We start from the raw sequence: 16,585 nt of genomic DNA, 5'->3' as shown, positions 1-16,585 counted from the left end.
TACTTTCCCAAAGAACTGAACACATTTGTATCGCGTAGGTCAGTGAAGGTAGTATGTGTATGTAGATGGGAAACACAGCTTTAGATTTTGTGGGTCGTTAGAATTTCTGGAGCCACAAGGGCAAGATTCACATGCTAATAAGATATAGCTTTCTTCACAAACAATCTGATTTTTGGAGACTTAACGTTTTGCTTTCTTTTTCCATCTTACACAAGTAGAATAGTATCTTCAGATATATTTAAACATTTAATTGCCAACTAATAGGTTAAGGTATCTCCAGATAAGGAAGAATCTAGATCTTTTCAAACAGCTAATAATAGCCAGAAAGACTTAACATTGGCTTTGGATTATTTTAATACTTCCTGATCATACAACGGATGTCCGGTAAGGTAGCACCTGAATGTTCACATTTACAGATTGTTTGTTAAGTCTTATTTGTGCTCTCCTAAACCATGAAGTTACATAAAAGTGACATGGGTAAACGCTAACATTTATTAAACTTCAGTCTTATAAAGAACAAAACAATTGATTTTGCTGGTTCAAATCAGGATTTGGTGTATTAAAAAAAATAAACAAACCCACCTCCCTGTATAAACAACTCCTAATTTATATTCTAGAATGAAATGATTTACAGTTTCCAAACTTTACAGGTAAAGCCCTTAATTCAAACGTACACCATCTCTATTTCGAAAAATTCAAAATATGGTGATCTAAAGATAAAACCAAACATCTTGAACTTTGAATAAAAAAATCAGATTGTTAATCTGACTTTGTTTATAATTAACTTATTGCTATGATTAGATTATAAAACCAAACAATTAAAAGAATATTTTTGCCTAGTCTACTGTATTTACGGTAAAATTTAAATTAGTTACAGATTTAACACCAATCTTAGCCAAGAACACCAGGCCTCGTAGAACAAACATTCATTAACGACACACACCAGTTCTGAGAATAAACATTATCATAAAAACAGTCCTTAAAATTTGAAATGTTAGAGTTCATGGAATATATTGGTACAAAAAACAATAATATACTATTATTTCATACTGCTGGAAATAATAAAGATGTTCCACCCAAACTATCTCAGAGTTACTTTCTCTATTCTTGACAGAGAATAAAAAGTGTTCTGTAGCCAGATGTCTTTTTCCTAAGTCCTTTAAAAAATGAATGAATCAAGGAATCTGCACAATAATGTGTTACAAAATGACAGATTTTTAAATAGCACAAGGTATTTAGTGGATTCTCTTCTAACTCTCCACATACCATTTCCTCAATAAAATTAATAATAGACTTTGTAGAATTATTAGTTTCTTGTTTTAATTTTAGTTGGAGATTCCTAATGTTCAAAGACAAAAGGAAAAGTCACTTGTTCTAAATAATTACGACTAGTGATACTTTCAGTGACGAGCTCAATATCATAACCCACAACTAGAAATTTACAAACCATCACGTATGAAAGTAACCAACGTTTCATTGAATACTCGCCTTAACCACATATTTCAATAACAGTGAGTGCTTTATCAGGGAATATTAAGTGTGTGGTGGGATTTAAATTCTGTAGAAGTACAGGAGTTCACGTAAGCAGTACTGAGTTTCTTTAATACGCACAAAGAACTCCTGTCCAAACTCCACCTTTTTAAATTACCTCATTTGCTCCCATACCTAGAAGTGTTTGAGCCTAAGTGATTTATCTTCAGATATATTTGAGTAACTTCCTCTTCTAGATCGTATGCATACAAAGATAGGGTTCACAGATTCAACATATGACTAAGTCAGAGCAGGCACAGCTGTCATTGAAATCCAGGACACCGAGTCCTGGATGAATATTGACGTACATTGAAAGAGCAACTCATTGCGTGTTTGGGGAAACACAGTTGCTTTAAATAATACTGCCCTTCAAGAACAGAGAGAAAGAGCAGAAACGTCAAGACTTCTGCCATATTTCCAGAGTAGTAGGCAACTTCTCAGTGAACTAGGACTTAAGTCATGGGAGAAAGGGTCAAGGTGAGGGGGGAGAATGGGACCTGAAGGATGTGGCCCCATTCAAGAAAGTGAGCAAAGAGCAGACCGGAGTAATGCAGAGGAACTACGTGGGCCATGCTGAGGGCCCAGCTGAGGTTGGGAATTGACCTTTATAGTGGTCTTGATTTGCACCAGTGTTTCATTTCATCTAACAATACTATATGAACATAGAGGCAAGCGAGGACAGCGGGTGAGACTAGTTCAAGGTTGGTGCTTCCCAGGGTCAGGGCAGCTGAAGGACTAGAGAGTAAGGGAGCTGAGATTATATAGCAACATACCGTGCAGTCTAGGCAGAATAATGAAGGCAGTGAAGTGAGGACATTTAAGGCCTGGAAGAGAGTGTTAAGATCAAGTTCCTTTTCCTAGTCTCCAATGTCTTTCTGTGTGACTTTGGGGATGGCACGTAGTATTTGTGAGCCTCCATTTCCTCATAAAATGAACAAGTGCGTACTAGGGCTCAACATATAACATTAGGTACTATGCTAAAGATGGTCAGTGATTGCTGAAATGATCGCTCTTGGGTAACATGAACATTTTAGACGGGTCTCTGTGGGACTATCTCTTAACCCAAATGAATTCACCCAGGAGAGGCAATTTCAGAAATTCTGAACAGGCTGAACCTAAACCCCTTCCGGTCTATGCCCAGTACCATTCCTGAAGGCAAGGACCCAAAGTGTGTTCTGTGACAAAGAATGAATGATACACTATTAATAAGTGGCTGAGATTATCAATGAAGCTTACAAGTTCCAAAGGCATCATAATAAAAAAATAACTTATATTTTATTGTATCACCAGTAGAATAAATGTGCCAGTTTCTAAGATAAGCCAAATGATGAGCAATACTGAATATCCTCTTTCTTTGGGGAATCTGAAAATTTTCCAACACCAAAGTGTTTTCTCATACTGAAAAAACAATACTGTATTCATGATATTAGAAAAAAAACACGAATATGTCCCAAGTCTGAGCTCTAATTTTACTAAAACAGAAAGGAGCAAATTCACCTGACTTCTTGGTGTTTACTCAGTCATGTGGTCATGTTCGTCAACAACTGGTCAATCAGAAGCTGGTCTGTCAATGGCCATGCGGTAGAGCCCATAAAAGGGTTAATATCATTTTCCTTCACATCAAGCAGCTAGGATTCAAGTGAAGTTACTCTTTGGGTCCAGAAAAGCATTATGCTCATTTTCATGTATTTGTTATTCATGTGGTCCTTGGATTGAGGGGAGAAATAGTGCCCTAGTTTAAACAGACTCTGGCTGAGATGAAAGCTGGATAACAGAATGAAAGTAAACAGGAGACAGTCTGCTGAGTCAACAAATATCATTAAATACAACGATGTGATTTTGCCAGTAACAATTTGAAAGTGGATTTGTTTGGGTAATTTTGAAAGATGGGCAAAGTGAACTTAGCCAACTATACCCTGCCTATATAAATTGATATTAACATAAACCTTATTTTTCCCCTCTGTCTGTAATCAGTATTATGCTCAAGGCATGGAATTGCTTAGAGTTAAAAGATAGGAATTTTAAACCGACCTTACTTAACCTTGAAGTTTAGCTCTATTATTTCCTACTTGTGTTATGCTTAGACAGCTATTTAACCATTCTTATCCTCCATTCTTCATCTGCAGATGAGAATTATAATAGTATCTACCTTTATGTTTGTTGTGCTAAATGAGATAATGAATGAAAAGTATAATGCCTGGCCCATGGCAGGTTCTTAATTTTGGATGCTAAAATTATTAAAAACAGAATCAAACGATGCACAAGACTATCACGCCACTGCACATGGGGGAAGGTGTTAATCTAATAAAGTTCTTAGTAACACCTCATGTATTTCTCCATAACTGTGTCAAGACATTCTCAGATTTACTTTCTTGATCTTAACTGATCTCCACAGTTTGTAAAAATATTAATAACATATGTCTGTTACCTCTGTCACTTCTGAAGTATCAGGTGAGAAGAAACTAATGAATTAAGTTTATTTTCTTATAAAAATAATACATGGCCATTAAGAATGATTTTGTAACTATAAAATACAGAAAAGCTTAAAACAGGAGGGCACCTGGGTGGCTCAGTCGGTTAAGTGTCTGACTCTTGATTCAGCTCAGGTCATGCTCTCTCACAAGAGAGATCTCTCACTAACCGTGAGATCGAGGCCCACGTCAGGCTCTGCATTCACAGTGCAGAGACTGTTTGGGATTCTCTCTCTCCTCTTTCTCTCTCTGCCTCTCCCCTGCTGGTTCTCTCTCTCTCAAAATAAACTTAAAAAAAAAAAAACCCTCAGACTAGAAAAAGTCACCTTGACTTCCAAGACTGTTTGAGCATATATTTTCTTCCATTTTTTTCTATGTATCATAAATAACTGTTTATATACTTCTGCTACCTGGCATTTCTATTTCACATGAATGCATGAGCATATTCTATTTTATTTATCCTCTTAAAAATACCATTCGCAGTGATTATGTGCATAATATCTTGTTTAGGTAAGAGTTGCTAATATATGCTTAATATTTGCCTCCCTGAGACAAAAAAAAAAAAAAAGGCCCTGATTTGTTGCATTTGCTGATTTCTGACTCCAACCACAGCCGATTTCAAGCTAACAATGAACACTGAACTGGGAGGGATGTACACTAACGTGGCTTTCTACACTAATTCTACCATACGGTGACCTTGGGTATAAATCACTTCAAGAGCATAGGTAACAGTAAAACGTAGTAACATAATTAGGAAGTGATAAATTTCGAGTATTATTAGTTTTTAATATAATTTATTGAATTGTAAGTTTTTTATTTTAACTTTTTACCTTGAGTATAGTTGGCACACAATGAATGTTACATTAGTTTCAGGGGTACAGCCTAGTGACTGAGCTTCTCTAGAGGTTATGCTATGCTCACCCCAGATGTAGCTACCATCTGTCGCCCTAAATGTATATAATTTGGTTTTTAATAATGGCTGTATTTAACAGTTGTCTCACAGAATTCCGGAGAAATTAACACTTGGCTCTAGCAAGCCAGTACAAGCCAGCTCCAGCAGACCGCAGTTATGAGGCAGAAGTGTGTGCCGAAACTTTCCTCCCTTTCAGCACGATTAGTACGATCCAGGACAATTCATCTGTTCTGTACAGTGAAAGTCATCTGTGTGGCTTTCCGCCTTGAGATTATTTCCTTGGGATAGATTCCCAGAAGTAAATATTAATGGTAAATCTGCAAGTAATCCAGAGACTGGGCGAACAATTGAACAGTTCGGGCTTCTGTTTCTAAATTACAGAATCAAATAACACACAGTGTCCCATATGGGGAAAGGACCGTTTTAAATGCTTTACGTGTATTCATTTAACTAATCCTCATGACAAGCCTATGTAGCGGTTTTATTATCATCTCCATCTACAGCTGAACATGCCTAGGCACCAGCTAAGTGACTTGGTGCATCAGGAAGTGATGGAACAGGGATTTGAACTCAAGCCCTGTGCTAGCACCTCTGTCTGGCTGCTCATTGCTCTTGCTTTTTAAACAACGAAAGCATTCACTATCATCAATTCACCTTTGGGTCCATCATTATCTGCATCTCACAAACTCAATATTCAGTGTTTTTATTTCTTTATCTGTATGACTCTGCAATTGATTGCTTATTCCATCCACAAGAGCCCTGATGCCTATGTATAAAAGATGTCATTTCACCTAAAAATTTTCTGCTCTTATTTCAACTATTTGCTTTCAACCTTTTCAAAAATTTATGCCTTTTATAAAGGCCTCAGAAATACAGCTTATTTAAACATCATATCAGTAAATCTGCTAACCCTAGGGATAGAAAAAGGTCTAGGACATGGTCCTTGGCCCCAAAGCTGAAGGTTTTTATTACTGAGTATGAGATAAAGACATAAGCGTATCATTTTAATAGCATCTGTGCGCCAAGTGCTATAAGAGTGACATTTATAGGATGACCCATATGGAAAAGGGCATTTGGCTCTGTCTAGCTAGTCTGAGAAACTGGGCTAAGATGCTACTTAAACTGCATCTTAAGACAAGAACCACATTAAGGAGGAAGATGGGGGCTCAGTGGGACACTCCCAAGCACCAGGTTCCCTTACTCTCAGCCCATGAATTTGTCTCTGAGTTTAGTGAAAAAATAAGGTTTCTTTAGACTGTGAATGCGTGTTTTATGGCCAATGTGCCCATCTGTCCTAGGTGTCTCATGAGGCTGTCATCCCCTCCCCTGCATCTAAAATATTGTTCACACTACTTACTTGGCTCTGATACATACCTTGCATTTTATCTAAAATGACCATATAATCGACTGTCCAAACTCGGGCACTTTTGGAATACAGGGGGCACTACCAATTATTCCAGGAGAGCAGGCGTAACTATTATAGCTGATCGTTTTATGTAACCGTCCATCCTTATTATCTAGATGGTGGGCTCTTTTATTTTTTTTTTAAACACCACAATAGAAAATCACCTTTTAATGGTTTATTGTCTATTCTTCTTCCTAAATATTTATACTTATATTCACATTCATATTATTTACAAGCTTGTTTTCTTGATACATGTATCATTTCAAATCTTCTTTTTCACTTAAAAACATATTTATACATTTTCCCATGATATTAGAAATCCTTCAAAAATCTTTTTTTTAATATAACTTATTGTCAAGTTGGCTAACATACAGTGTATACAGTGTGCTCTGTTTTGGGGGCAGATTCCCGTGATTCATCACTAATATACAACACCCAGTGCTCATCCCAGCAAGTGCTCTCTCTCCTCAATGCCCATTACCCATTTTCCTCTCTCCCCTACCCCGCATCAACCCTCAGTTTGTTCTCTGTACTTAAGAGTCTCTTATGGTTTGCCTCCCTTTCTGTTTGAAACCGTTTTTTCCCCTTCCCCCCTCCCCATGGTCTTCTGTTAAGTCTCTCAAGTTCCACATATGAGTGAAAACATATGATATCTGTCTTTCTCTGACTTATTTCACTTAGCATAATACCCTCCAGCAGCACTTTCAACAATAGCCAAATTATGGAAAGAGCCCAAATGTCCATCAACTGATGAAAGGATAAAGAAGGTGTGGTTTATATATACAATGAAATGCTACTTGGCAATGAGAAAGACTGTGGGCTCTTCTAAGGCAGCGATGGACTTTACACATCTTTTTGCTTCTAGTCAACCTGGTGCTTGCTACATGGAAAGCAGTAAACAAATCTCTGATAAATAATAATAACGATAAAGTGGTAATGATGATAATTATTTTCAATAAGGTCATGCAATGGGGTAGATTTCCAGACTCATGCAAATACAGGTATTGACACTTTCTGTCCCACACCATCCAGCCCTTGAGATGACCAGGACCGCACTCCGTTTGCTCTGGTAGATTCACAGGCTTCCTAAATGATTAAAGAGGAATGCATCCTACTACTAACCAACTCTCATCCTTCTTAACTTCCTTGTCCTTCTAACTCCTATAATCCAAGCGACTCTCATTTCATGGGGGGACAGGAGGAGAGAAGGATCAATGTCAAAGCCCCTCCTATTTTCTTTTTTTTGTGGAACACACACACATGCAGAGGCACATACACACAAACAATAAAAAACAAAAACAAAACCAGCTTTGAGATATAATTTACATACTATGCACTCCACCCATTTAAAGTGTACAACTAGGGCTCCTGGGTAGCTCAGTCAGTTAAACATCTGACTCCTGATTTCAGTTCAGGTCATAATCTCACCGTTTGTGGGATGAGGTCCCGCATTGGGCTCTGTGCTGAGCACAGAGCCTGCTTAGGTTTCTCCCTCTCCCTCTCTCCTTCTCTCTCCCCCTTCCCTGCTTGTGTTCACACACTCTAATAAAGTTTTTGAAAAACTTTAAAAAATAAAGTGTACAATTCACAGAGTTGTGCATTTATCATCAAATTAAGCAGAACATTTTCATTATACCTCAAAGAAATCCTGTGTCCTTTAGCCATTTCTTACCCCCTAATCCCTCCATCTTGCACCCCTGATCTTAGGCAATCGCTAATGTATTTTCTGACTGTAGATTTGCCCATCTGGACATTTCATATAGGTGGAATCATGCAATATGTGTCCTTCTGACTGGTTTCTTTCACCTAGCTTATTGTTTCCGAGGTTCATTCATGTTGTGGTATATATCAATACTTCATTCCTCTCTATTGTCAAATAATATTCCATCGTATGGATATACCAATTTTGTTTATCTGTTAATCTGTTGGTAGACACCTGGGCTCCTTTCACCTTTTGGCTATTGTGAATAACGCTACTATGGACAAATATCTACAAATATCTGAGTCCCTACTTTCTATACTTTTGGGTATATACCCAAAAGTGGAAACACTGGATCATATGGTAATTCTATGTTTAATTTTTTGAGGAACCACATACTGTTTTCCACAGAAGCTGCGCCATTTTACATTCCCACCAGTAATGCACAAAGGTGCATCTACCCACCTGCTTGCCAAGAGGTGTTGTTATCTTTCTTTTTGATTAGAGCCATTCTGGTGGATATGAAGTAGTATCTAATTGTGGTTTTGATTTGCATTTCCTTAATGGCTAATGATACTGAACATCATCTCATGTGCTGTGTCTCCAACACAAATGAAATTTGTACAAATTCTGTGGAGAAATGTCTATTCAGATCTTTGCCCAGTTTTTTCAGTTGGGCTTTTTGTCATTTTATGTACTCTTTTTCTATTCCATTCACATGCAGATCTGATTCTTTATAAATTGCACGAAGCTTAAGCTTATAAAATCTCTTATTTGCAGGAGCCCCCATCTAAGACCCTCAGTGGACTCTAGCAATGTGTTAATATGAACATATATTATTATGAAATTTAGAAAAAAATGTTTTTAAACAACTGTTAAGATCTCTCTCTCCATTCTGACTTCTCTTCCCTTCAAGCTGATCCGTGTTGGGTGGCCACGGATATTTTGTATTTATAATTTTCTTTTTTTTCCTCAATGTGTGTACTCAAATTATGTAACTTTGGGCTTCATAAAAGCTGGATCTGCCCCTACTTATATAAACTAAATTCTAAGTCCTACTCTACTGAGAGCCTTCTCTTTTGATTCTCAAACATCTATTTCAGAAGTAGTAACAAAATTCTCTACATACAACCTTCCTTCCTTTTGGCAATTTTCTGCTATGGGGAAATATAATTATCATTCAGCAGGTGACAGCCTCTGACTGCTCACAGAGGGTTAGTAAACAGCATTCTAGAATGTTCTCATCTGATTTTTCCTCTTCTTGTAGCTCCTGTCATCACTACTCCGCTGGAAACAGTGGATGCCTTAGTTGAAGAAGTGGCTACATTTATGTGTGCAGTGGAATCCTATCCCCAGCCTGAAATTTCCTGGACCAGAAATAAAATTCTCATTAAGTAAGTATTCTGCCTTTTTCTGGTAAGGCTGCCCATGGCTGCCTTGCAATTTAACTTTGTCATCAATGTAATCACAGCTCTTGGTAGGACAAAAGCTTACCTTCTAAAATATGTAAAATGCAAATTTCCTCATTTTATAATTGTAAGATCTGGAGGTCAATGAGGTTAAGAGAATTGCCTAAAGCCAAACACTGATTTAATTGACCTGGGGATGTCAGGGCTATTTCACGGACTCCAGGTTAGGACCCAGAGGAAGTTTCAAGTAATTAAGACACACGATGATACCCTAAGGCGGGGGTACAGGACACATGTTCCAGGACATGCTGGGGAATTAATAGGGACCAGACTCATCTCTACTTCTATTCCAATAAATTAAAGTATGTTGTCCAAGAACCTGACCTCTTGGTCACCAGAACTTTTTCTTTTGAAAGTCAGAAGGGTTTCCTAATATATAATGAGGCAGCCTCTTAAACAGACAAAAATTCCCATTTGACATGAAAGGGTCATGCTATCTTTTCCTCATTTGCAATAGCTATCTGATCAAAAATACTCCAAAAAAAAATCTGTAACAAAGGGAACCACTGGCTTCTCAGCAGGCAATATAGCTTGCAGTAGGACCAGGATTCTTGAGCTGGTATCTACACACTCGGGTCCATGAACCTGCATGAGGAAAACTTATGTCTTTATTTGCACTAAACTCTAATGAAATTTAGTGTTTCCTTCAATTACACATGTTGTAATATGGGAAATTACCCTGTGCTGTGGTCACCCTCAGGTTGTCTACCTGGAAAACTATTACAGAAGTCCTGGAATAGGAAGGCTGAAAATAAGATGTTTGAAATACAGTTTATTAAATCCATTTGAAATCTCTAGAGAGAACAAGGGAAAAGAAATGGGATAAGTCAATGTACTCAGGAATCTTGGTTCACTCAATGTTTATATGGCCAGTTGCTCTTGTGCCTCAGACTTCCCCACTGTCAAGCTCTTACAAGGACCAGAGTAAAGTCTGAGCCCACAGGTGGAAGGCACCAAAGCTACAGACATATACTTGCTCTGTTGGAGAAACAGAAGGACAAGCGCACCTGGCCATGACGATAGCTTGCCAATTAGCCTGCTGAACAGCCATGGATTTTATCTGTGTTCCTTGGGGAGAGTGCATGGGACCATAAAGGGACCACGTTGTATATCACCAACAGGTGGTTGATTTAGGGGTGACAGAGCCGTCAGTCTAGAGATGGCACGATTATAAGCTTGTCTTTCCATCCCTTTCTACTCTAAGTGATACTCTTCTTTATTCCATCATATTTTCTATTTATTCCGTCAATCTTTGGCAGGTTGCTATTTCACTTATGGCCTATATTCAGCACATCTCACCAGCTCTAGCTATGTTCCACAAGTGACTCTCTTCCTCAATGGCTCCATTTAACACGAGTCATTGTGCTAATATCTCACACACTACAGCTTTACAATTTATATGCTCAACATTTTCATGAGTTTTGTCTATTATTTATGTCTTTATCTTCTATAATAAAATTAAATGTCTTTAAATAATACAGAAAAACCTCACTGTCAATATGCATCATGAATAACAGTGGTCATAAAAGCACCTGTGAAGGCAACACAGAAGTTACCGAGTTTTGTATTACATCACAGTTGTTGCTTATATCTTGGCATATGATTCATGCACTTCCCTACTTTGAAATTATAATAGTTGCTGGACAGGCAAAGGTCAATGATCAAAGATTATTCTCTCCACTATGGCCCTCTACCATGCCTGGGAAGGAAGTGCGATGCCTATATCATTAAATAGCTTTGAAAAAGACAGCCTTACGATCCTCTCAGATGTTTCTTTCTCAATATTATAAGGAGATGAAGAAATGGACAATGGAAGAGTTTTTTTAATTACACAAAGAAAATCAACATTATAAGAATGCTATGAAGAAAGTCAATAAATAAATTGGAATCTTCCCTTTATTATAAGGCAAAAATGTTACAAATAAATAAGAAATGAATGGAGTTACAGGTTTGAATAGTTAGCTGTTAGTCAAAGGATCTGTGAAATAAGAAGAAATTACATTTTGAAAATATATTTGTGTGCCCTTTTAGGAATAATGAATAGCTTTACCAAGGAAACCTGACAAGCACTACTTTGCCAGGTGATAAAGGTCAATATCGATAGTGAGAAATCATGTTGATAGCATGCACCCTTGTTTTTTATGGGATGAAATGGCCCTCTACTTTTGTGATCTTCCTCTCCCAAAGCCACAAACCAAATTTTATCATAATAAAAATATAAGGCAAACTCCAGTAGAGGGGCATCCTACAAAATACTTTACACGTACTCCTCAAAACTGTCAAGGTCATCAAAAACCAAGGAAAGTCTTAGAAACTGTGACAGCCAAAAGGAGCCTAAGGAGATATGACAAATAAATGTAATGTAGGGTCCTGGATGAGATCATGGAAGAGACAAAGACATTAGGTAACACTGAAACAAACCTGAATAAGCTAAGACTTATATAAACTAGTTAACAGTATCAATATTGGGTCATTAATCGTAACAAATGTACCAAACTAATCTGATTAACAACAGGAGAAACTAGATGGAAAGAGGTATATGGAAAGTATCGTCTTTTCAATTTTTATGTAAATCTAAAACTGTTCTAATTAATTCTATTTTATTATTATTTTTTTATTTTTTTATTTTTTTTAAATATGAAATTTATTGTCAAATTGGTTTCCATACAACACCCAGTGCTCATCCCAACAGGTGCCCTCCTCAGTGCCCATCACCCACCCTCCTCTCCCTCCCACCCCCCATCAAACCATAAGAGACTCTTAAAAACTGAGAATAATGAATTCTATTTTAAAAATTATAAAGACTTGGGGCGCCTGGTTGGCTCAGTCGGTTAAGCGTCCGACTTCAGCTCAGGTCACGATCTCGCGGTCCGTGAGTTCAAGCCCCATGTCAGGCTCTGGGCTGATGGCTCAGAGCCTGGAGCCTGCTTCCGATTCTGTGTCTCCCTCTCTCTCTGCCCCTCCCCCATTCATGCTCTGTCTCTCTCTGTCCCCAAAATAAATCAACGTTAAAAAAAAAATTTAAAAAAAAATTATAAAGACTTGGGGCGCCTGGGTGGCTCAGTCGGTTGAGCGGTCGACTTCAGCTCAGGTCATGATCTCACAGCTCGTGAGTTCGAGCCCTGCATCGGGCTCTGTGCTGACAGCTCGGAGCCCGCATCCTGCTTTGGATCTGTGTCTCCCTCTCTCTCTGTCCCTAATCCATTCGCATCCTGTCTTTGTCTCTCTCAAAAGTAAATAAACATTAAAAAAAAAATTATAAAGACTTGAGCGTCCTCACCACCCACAAGCAATTTACTCAAATTAAGCAACATTGATGCAACAGCTTACAAATTTGGAAACTGTCTATTTCACAGAGTGGCTGGACTCTTGGTCCACAAGTATATCTGTGAAATATTCCAATGTACGTATTTTCCCACGAAAAACGAAAAACGTAACAAAACAACATTATGTGACACTGAGTATCATGGCTTTCCACAATTATTTATTGTTATTTTGTGAACTACCCAGTGATTATACTATCCTCAGTCACAAGAGACCAAAACTCACTACATGCTTTTATTCCCTTTAGTATCAGGAAGTGATGGTGGGCACCTGTAGAGATTAGAACATCAAGAAACCACTTCCTTTTCCACTGTTTGTTTGCATTTTAGTTTCCTATTTCTACTATAAGAAGGTGTCACAAACTTAGTGGCTTAAAACAATATAGGTTGATTATCTTACAGTTCTGGGAGTCGTAAGTCTGAAATCAGTCTCCCAAGGTGAAAAGCAAGGGTTGACAGGGCTGCATTCTTTCTAGTGGCACCGGAGAAGAATCTGATTTCCCACCTTCCCCCAGCCTCAAGAAGGCTACCTGCCTTTCTTGTCTCCTTCCCCCACTTTCAAAGCCAGCAGCCACAGCCCTCTGGCCTCTGCCTCAACTGTCACATCTCCTATCATCCTTCAGCTTCCTGCTGCCATCTCTTAAGGACCACTGTGATTGCACTGGGCCCATCTGGATAAGCCGTGATACTCTATTTTAAGATCCTTGACATCTGCAACATCTCTTTTGTCATGTAAGGTAACATATTCACAGGTTCAGGGGATTAAGACCTAGATTGAGGTGGGGGGCATTTTTCTGCCTCATGTATACATTTTGCATAAAGAACCTTTATGTGGTCATAAAAACCCCACTTTTATGTTGATGCTTCCACTCAGATTTTTCTGTTTCCCTAATTCCTTTCTTGACAAACAGCATGTAACTTAATGAGATAATATATGTAAAACATACACTCACAGTTTGAAGCTGTTTTGCTTCCTTTTATATTCCAAGGAAGTAGAACTGTGCTTGGCACTTGTTAGGCATGCAACAAATAATAAATGAATACTCAGCTAATTGTTAGTTACTCCTATAAGAATTTATCTCTTCCCACTGGTAACATTTATGTACGTGTGTTTGTTCTCTAGCTGTTACGTTCTAGTAACTGTGGGGAGAAGACTCATATACCTTGGTAGTAATATACTTTGCTGAATAAAGTAAACTTTATGTTTGGTCTCATCAACAGACATCACCTTTTGAAGGCACTTTTTTTTTCTTAAATTTTGAGAGAGGTAGAGAGGGAGAGAGAATGAGCATGGGAGGGGTAGAGAGAGAGGAAGAGAGAATGAGCATGGGGGGGGGGGGTGGGGTGGGGAGAGACAGAGACAGAGAATCCCAAGCAGGCTCCATGCTCTGTGCTGAGCCTGTCGTGGGGCTTGATCTCACAGTCATGAGATCATGACCTGAGCCAAAGTCAAGAGTCGGATGAGCCACCCACGTGCCCCGGAAAGCATTTTTGAAGGACTCAGGTGCTTTGATCATTAGAGCATAGGACCAATCTATTGGGAGCACAGCATTCTAATCTTAGAATGTAATGCTAGCTTTATATTACCAAAAAAGGTGATTCTATTATTCAGAACCCATCCAGGTTTCCTTTTGCTTTTAACCTGCTTCTTCCATTGACAAGTCATCTACTGATCAGTTAATCACAGCCTGAAAAAAAAAAAGTCACACAGGAGGTCCTAACCTGCCATTTCTGTCTGCGACCTGCAGGCTCTTTGACACCCGGTACAGCATTCGCGAGAACGGGCAGCTCCTCACCATCCTGAGCGTGGAAGACAGCGACGATGGCGTCTACTGCTGCACGGCCAACAATGGCGTGGGGGGTGCTGCGGAGAGCTGCGGGGCTCTGCAAGTGAAGATGAGTGAGTGGGAGAGAGCCTCCGCTCTTGATGTTAAAGCTGACTCGGTACACTCCGAAGCAGGCACTAAACAGTCTCCAGCACGGCTTGGAGGCTCGGCAGTCAGCCAAGCTCAAGTTCAAATCACACCCCTGAGGCAGTGAATTCTAGACCATGTATTCCTGTCCTCAACTACAGGCAAGCCCCTCAGTTCTCTAGGCTCTCCCGTTTCCTTGCCTGCACACAGCTCCCTATTTGCTCCACCTTGACTCCTTCCACCAGGGAACTTCCATCTAAAATCTTCTGCCTGCTCCCTTGAACCGGTTCCGTTACAACCAGACACGCTTTTTATCTCTAACTCCTTTGCAGACACTTCTACCCTTTTGCCTTATTTCAAACTTGATTTTCTTGGGTGACTTTTCAAACTTGAGTGGCCTTTCTGCTTCACTGGAGGCTACTTTGTCACCACCTTTCCTGTCTACAAGGCTAGCAAGGACTTGCGGTCAATCTCCTAGCTCTCATTGCTGCTTTTAAGCCATTACCTTTATATTGCTGTGCAAAATCTTCTCATGAGGGCGTGTGCCATTCTGACCATTCTCTCCTGTAACTCTATTCAAGTCACCTACTCATTTCCAGGTACTCCCCCTCACCCCCCACCCCGCCCAATATCTACCAAAGACTTTGATTCCTATCTATCATGTCTTTCGGTCTATCCATCCCTACTCCTGCCACCATCCTAAGGGATTTTTTAACAAACCATGAAACAGCCTCTGGCCACTTTGTCCTTACAGCTCCTGACCTCCACACGTCCAGTGATATTTGCCTTAACTTCTTATCAACCTATCCCATCAATGACCTTGTCACCCCCAGGAAAGGGTCCGAATTTAAAATCTTAAGCTCCGGTATACCATACTCAGAACACGGACACTTCTATTCCCAGCGCTGTCCCAAGAAGAAAACACTTTCCCACACTCATGATGTGCCTCCATCTGTCTCTTTCTCAGCTAAGAACCAGAGTCAGGCTCTCTCCCTCCCCTACTCCCTCTGCAGAGCCATCACCGCATGTTCACATTCTCCTCCTTTCTCCCTTCCACCGACCCCAGTGGGGACTTACTCAGTTCTCTCTTCTTTTAGTCTTCTCTTGCACCTGGTGGTGTATCTTTAAGCACTCTTAGCACCCTCAGATCTCATGACCTCCTGTGCTGGAAGCACTAGCTGCTTGCAAATCACCTACCCTGTAATAATGTAACTTTTATTTTCTTCTCTCTGACATCACGCTGCTGAGGGCAAAAATCACGAAACAGCCATACTGGCACATACGAATCAGCAGGGTCCAGTTCCACTCAGAAACTTTACTGCAAGTTTTGCTGTGATTCCTGATTAGCATCACTATTTCTCATATCTTCTTTCTACTGTGTTGTCATTGTTTTTGTTGAGTTCGCTGCTTCTTTTCAAAGTGTGAGCATGTGATCATATATAATCTGAGCATACGTTTTCTGATTCTTTGAATCGCTGAAAGTCTCTGCCTTTGCTCCGGGATAAAAACTTGTCCAGGTACAGACAAGAATTTCAAAAGGCTTTTCCCTCAGCTTTTATTAAACAATTATTCACTATCATATGACACGCTATGCTGCAGCTGAGAAAGCTTTTTCTTATTCCTAAAGGTAAATCTAATGTTTATCTCTCTTAAAAATATTACTATTTTCTCTTTATTTCTAGAATTCATAAGATTTTCACATTCATAGGAATATGTTAAATGTATTCTCTTACTATTCCTACTGAGTTTTAGGTAGGCCTTCTGAATCCAAAAAATAAGGATTTGTTGTTGTTTTTCAAAATGAGGTATATATTTTAACTTTTCTTCCTCTTTACTTTATCTCATTCTTAAATTTTTATTTT

At 39.1% G+C, this 16,585-nt stretch overlaps 1 protein-coding gene and 1 long non-coding RNA gene across 4 annotated transcripts in view; one reads left to right on the top strand and one right to left on the bottom strand.

The window, feature by feature from the left end:
* The window catches only part of MUSK (muscle associated receptor tyrosine kinase), a 92,960-nt gene that overhangs the window by 1,441 nt on the left and 74,934 nt on the right, over window positions 1–16,585 (top strand). For both annotated transcript variants that reach the window (XM_027034814.2, XM_053204810.1), the window contains exons 2-3: window positions 9,286–9,412; window positions 14,559–14,710. In XM_027034814.2, coding sequence (XP_026890615.2) covers window positions 9,286–9,412; window positions 14,559–14,710 — 279 coding nt within the window. The remainder of the gene's footprint in view (window positions 1–9,285; window positions 9,413–14,558; window positions 14,711–16,585) is intronic.
* The window catches only part of LOC113592840 (uncharacterized), a 141,752-nt gene that overhangs the window by 53,172 nt on the left and 71,995 nt on the right, over window positions 1–16,585 (bottom strand). The window lies entirely within an intron of this gene.

Source organism: Acinonyx jubatus, chromosome D4 (genome assembly GCF_027475565.1).
Source record: "Acinonyx jubatus isolate Ajub_Pintada_27869175 chromosome D4, VMU_Ajub_asm_v1.0, whole genome shotgun sequence".
Taxonomy (NCBI): Eukaryota; Metazoa; Chordata; class Mammalia; order Carnivora; family Felidae; genus Acinonyx; species Acinonyx jubatus.
This window is presented reverse-complemented; position numbering and strand designations above follow the sequence as displayed.